Source organism: Prionailurus viverrinus, chromosome A1, assembly GCF_022837055.1.
Source record: "Prionailurus viverrinus isolate Anna chromosome A1, UM_Priviv_1.0, whole genome shotgun sequence".
Lineage (NCBI taxonomy): Eukaryota > Metazoa > Chordata > Mammalia > Carnivora > Felidae > Prionailurus > Prionailurus viverrinus.
The window spans coordinates 186701319-186706913 of NC_062561.1; the positions used below are offsets into that span (position 1 = coordinate 186701319).

Genomic DNA, 5595 nt, shown 5'->3' on the forward strand with positions numbered 1-5595 from the left:
GAAAGAGACAGTGAACGCTATTTTCTCAGCTTTCTCAAGGATAAAGATATCTGTCTTTCAAAACCTAAGTTTTGAGAAAAACAAACAGTGTTTGGCACTTTCCTAGCCCCTCTCCTATCACCAACTCTTCTTCCATTGATGGGAAATCTTTTAAAAGATGTGTAGATTCAATATAATATCACTTTTTAAAGTTTAAACATAAAGAATGGGAATTAATGAGAGATTAATAAATGTTCATTCATTTACCTATATTTTTTGAGTGCCTCCTATGCATCATATACTGTTCTAGGCACTGAAGATGCAGCTGTGACAAGAAAGGTAGGTTTTTACTTTCATGGCAGTTATATTCTAGCAGGAGAACAAAACAATATTAAAATATAAGGGAGTTAAGATCTATAAAGAAAATGATATCAGGTGATTTAATTTGAAAAGGAAACATGAACATTTGAGATTGAGAAAACAAAACATTTAAGAAACATTGAGTATAAACTGCAAATAAAATTTTTCCTAATGCTTCATGAATCTCTGATATGTGCTAGCAACATGCGTAAGACACGCTAACCGGGGAGTCAGTAGCTATAAGGGACACAGTATAGCTATATCATATGATACTGCAGAAGTTGGTGGTACCCATTTGTAAACATCCAGTTTGACTTCACATCTGCCGATCAACAAGAACGTCTAGTCTCTACTCACACTGTCAAGTTTGACTTCACATCTGCTGAGCAACAAGAAAATGTAGTCTCTACTCACATTGTTGGCCTCAAGCCTTTCTCCTCATCCTTCAATTCTAGCCATACTGGATGATTATAATTTGAGGGCAGGCCAAAAAGTTTCTCTCACCCCTAAACTTGCTCATTCCCTGGCATATGGCTGGAATATTTTGCACACTACACCATACTTCTTCAGGAATCAGTTCAGATGTCACCTCCTATGATTTCTTAAGTGTTTGTAGGTATCTATCTCTTCTTAAAGGATCCACCAACACACTATATGTATTCTCACCATTATTCTTACCACAAGTATTATAATTGTAATTGTACTTTCTCATCATAGGAGTATCTTAAGGAATAGCAATTATTGTTATTATAGTATCCATCACTAATAATTTATATGTTAACTGAAAAATATGTTTTTATTGATAAAATCATAAAAGTAAGAGAAAGGAAAAGTGAGATGAATTTTTTTGGTAACAACTTTATTTAAATATAATGTACGTACTACCAATTCCCCATTTTAGTGATTGGATATTCACAGAATTGTTCAACAATTAATAGAATCAGTTTTTTTAACTGATCATTACCCATCAAAAAGTCCCTATACCCTTCATCTATCTGTGCCCCCACGTTCATCAGTCTCACTGCTAAGCATTCACTAATCTCCTTTCTGTATCTATAGGTTTGTTTATTTTAAATATTTCTTGTAAACTAGAACATCTAACACTTGGCCTTTGGTGACAGGCTTCTAGTATTTACTATAATATTTTGAAAGATTATCTCTGTTGTAGCAGGTATCAGTATGTAATTTGTTTTATTGTTGAAAAATAGTCCATTGTATGACTACATTTCTATATGTCATAGGGCCAACAGTAAAATCACACACACACACTTCTTTATATGATAGTTTTTGGAATTAGTTAACAAAGGAGAAGAAATATATACTTATACTCTGTTTTATAATTACATATTACCTTTACCAGTGCTCTGTGATTTTTTTAATGTGTTTTTGAATTACTGTTTGGAGTCACTTACTTTCAATATGTACAATTTCCTTTATTATTTCTTGTAAGGTATGCCTGCTATAATCAAATTCTCTCAGTTTTTGGTTACTTGAGATTTTCATTATTTTACCTTATTTATTTTATTTATTTATTTATTTATTTATTTATTTATTTATTTAAGAGTAAGACAGTTTAATTTAGAAATAAGCTTTAGACGGTGTCCTGATCAAATGGGAACTGAAGGGCCCAGCTTTGGAGAGAAAGGCAGTCATGGAGAGTAAGGGCCCCAACTGGGGAGGGAAGAGCATGGGAGCTGGTACGGAGAGTGCCACAAAGCTGGTCCTGTGCTCAGCAGGTACTGGCAGGGTCTGGAGTGATGAGTGGAGCGGCTCTCTCAGGTAAGGGGCTGTGCTTCTTACTGTACTTGCATTTGCAGCTTCTACTTAGAGCTATCAAAATTCCAGCGATGCACAGGAGCCCTCCAACAATCATCCCACCCAGCTCCAGGCTTTCCCAGTCATAAGAGAAGGGACTGTCTTTATCCACCAGGTCATTGGTTTCCAAGGCAGGCAGGCCTGCCCATGTGAGGAGAAGGCCCCAGGTCACTCTCTTCATGATACAGCTTCAGGGCAGCGCTGAGAGCCTAGTGCAGCAAGCAGGTTTGGAGAGGCTGCTGGAGCTGTTATAGTGGATATTGAATTCTTGGGTGGCAGTCTTTGTTTTTAATACTCTGTGTATGTTTTTTCACTCATCTGATCTCCATTGTTAACGAAGAGAAGTCTGCTCTTACTATTGTTATTATCCTTGGGGTTTCCTAGTAGTTGGAGAATTATTTTTCTTTTCTTAAGATTTTCTCCTTGTCTGTGTTTCAGAATTTTTACAATGGTGTATCTGTGTGTAGATTTCTTTGTGTTTATCCTATTTTGAGTTTTATAGGCTTTTTGGAATGTGTAGGTTGTTATTCTTCAATAAATATGGGAAGTTTTCAGGAATTACTTCTTTGAATATCCTTTCTTCTTCTTTATACATCTCTTTTTCTGGCATTCCGGATATGAGGGTATGTTGGTGTGATTAATGGTATTCCATTTTCTCTGAGGTTGTGCTAATTTTTCTTCATTCTTTTTGCTGTGGTTTTCAGATTGCATAAACTCTTACCTTTTTCAAGGTTACTAATCCTTTCTTATGTCAGTTCAGATCTCCCAGTGACCCCCACTCAGTAAATTTTTAATTTCAGTTACTATATTTTTCTTTTAAAAAAAAATTTTTTTTAACGTTTATTTACTTTTGAGACAGAGAGAGACAGAGCATGAATGGGGGGAGGGTCAGAGAGAGAGGGAGACACAGAATCGGAAGCAGGCTCCAGGCTCCAAGCTGTTAGCACAGAGTCCGACATGGGGCTCAAACTCATGAACCACGAGATCATGACCTGAGCCGAAGTCGGACACTTAACCGACTGAGCCACCCAGGCGCCCCAATTACTGTATTTTTCAACTGCAGAATTCCATGTGCTTCTTTGGGTAAGTTCTATTTGATAAGACACTGTCATTATCATTATGGTTGCCTTTAATTCTTTTAACATAGGCAAATTTGAAGTCTTTGTTAAATCCACTTTTTGGTCCCCTTCACAGGTGGTTTCAGCTCACTGCTGTCATTCTTGTGTATGGGTAACACTTTCCTGTTTCTTTGGATTTTTCATAATTTTTGAAAACCGGTCATATATTTAAATAATATATTGTATATAATATATAATTATACAGTTATAAAATAATATGTTGTAGCGACTCTGGGTGCTAGTCTTCCACTTGGACTTGTTACCTGTTTTATGCTTGTTTGTTTGTTTAGTAAGCAGCTGAACAGTTTTGGTGAAGTCTATTTCCTCTGTGATGTTAGTCCTGAGAGGACCTGTGCATAATCACTTGGACATGTGCATAATCATTCTGGGATCACAGTTGTCTTAGCAGGCTTCTCTTTGACTATTGTTGCTTCCCCCACTGACCACACCCAGCTGTTAAACTTCACTAAATCCCAACTGATTGCTCTCTTATTTTCAACAATGCCTTGGTGAATAAATTGCTTCATAGACTACTCCAGGCGTAGTTTTTGAGGTCAATACTTGAGGTTTGTTCTGACCCCAGGAGGGCTCTTACCTGTCTTTTCCCCCTATTTCTTTTTGGTAAACTAGTTTGTCAACAGTTTAGCTTATATCTCTAGTTAAACTACCAATTTTCTATTTTTTTTAAGTTTATTCATTTTTGAGAGAGAGAGACAGAACGTGAGCAGGGGAGGGGCAGAAAGAGAGAGAGGGAGAGAGAGAGAGAGAGAGAGAGAGAGAGAGAGAGAGAGAGAGAATCCAAAGCAGGCTCCAGGCTCTCTGAGCTGTCAGCACAGAGCCCGACGCGGGGCTCGAACTCACGAACCGTGAGATCATGACCTGAGCTGAAGTTGGACACTTAACCGACTGAGCCACCCAGGCACCCCTTAGCTACCAATTTTCTATTAGTGGCTTTTCAACAAAATCTCCACTGTCTTTGACTCTTTCTTAAGCTTGCTTTTGTGTGTGTGGGGGGGGGGGGGGCGGGGGAGAGCTTCACAGCTCTCTGTTTTATGGTCTTCTTTTTCCTCTGGACAAATCTCTGAACCAGGGCTCTTGAGATGGGGCAAGGACAGGGGTATGTTTCTCTCTGTGTGACAATCCTACTTTAGGATTAGGCTTTGTGGCACAGTGGATTTGGTTTTTATTTGTCTTCTTCACTTGTCTTGCCTGGCATAGAAACTCTTCCCTACAGATAAACCAAGTGAAGACAGTTGGGCCCCCAGTGTGCTCAGTATCTTTCACAAGTGGAGACTAGGTGTGAGAAGGCAGCTCTTGACTTTCAGCTGCCCTATCTGGAATTTAGCTTCTGTAGTAGATAGCTGAGGGAGGGCATGAGAGATGTTGACAGCTGCTCCTCATGATTATATACCCAAAATACTTTAATTCTTGACTGGTTGTTGGAAGACAGGAGTCCTGTATTCTTCATTACATAGACAAGAATAGAGTTTTTATTATGTTAGGCTGGGTTGGAGAAGGGAGGGATCAGTTTGTAGTACAGATGCCACAGATAAGTCATTGTTCTTTCTGGGTTTTAGTAGAATTTCTTGATTCAAATGTTTCTTCATTTGCTGTATGACCTTATCGCCATTTCCAGAGAATTTAAATATATTTTTTTAATAATTTACCAGTTTCCCTCAGAAGCAGGTCCATGTACAGCTCTTTCCTTTTACATTCCAGAGGTAAATACTAAATCCGCTTTTTAAAATGATGATCTGGAATACCCTGGCTGACATATGTATTAATATGCTAAGAGACTTATGCACTTTATTTCTGAGACTTCAGTCCTGAAGTTCTGTTGATTACAATGAGCTCACAGTGATGAGAATGCTTTCTTAGTAGGGGCATGTTTATTCAACTCATTGACTAGTCCTTTGAATATCAGTCTTTCAGTCTTCTTTACTGATTTGGATGCCTGACCTTGCAAACAACTGATGAGTCTTTCAATCTGTTTGGGCTTCCTGACAATAAGACCCTGAAACACCTACAGATAGCAATGTCTGTGCCTATACCTATCTTGTAGGTATCATCACTGGTATTAGAGCATGATGATAAAGATACTTGTTTGTACTAACGTACACATCAATAGTACTCAGGAATGGCCTCTTGGAAGCTGGGTGTTGCTCAAACATATCAAATGGGAATTCTCCTGTTCTTGAGCTCTCTGCTCTTTCTTGTCTCTGATATGTGACATGTGTTACCAGAATTTTCAAACATATAGAAAAGTTCAAAGAATATTAAAATTTTACACACACACACACACACACACATCCAAAATCTAGAG

General features: G+C 38.1%; 1 protein-coding gene across 1 annotated transcript; it reads right to left on the minus strand.

The window, feature by feature from the left end:
- Positions 1-2019: 2019 nt before the first annotated feature.
- Positions 2020-2358, minus strand: LOC125173263 (FXYD domain-containing ion transport regulator 4-like). The gene has a single exon (XM_047872187.1). It carries the CDS (start codon positions 2333-2335, stop codon positions 2069-2071), a length of 267 nt encoding a protein of 88 aa, XP_047728143.1. The 5' UTR covers positions 2336-2358; the 3' UTR covers positions 2020-2068.
- Between the last annotated feature and the right edge of the window lie 3237 nt (positions 2359-5595).

What these genes read in the sequence shown, in the direction of transcription:
- LOC125173263 (XM_047872187.1), bottom strand. Translation starts at nt 2,335, where the DNA reads ATGAAGAGAGTGACCTGGGGCCTTCTCCTCACATGGGCAGGCCTGCCT.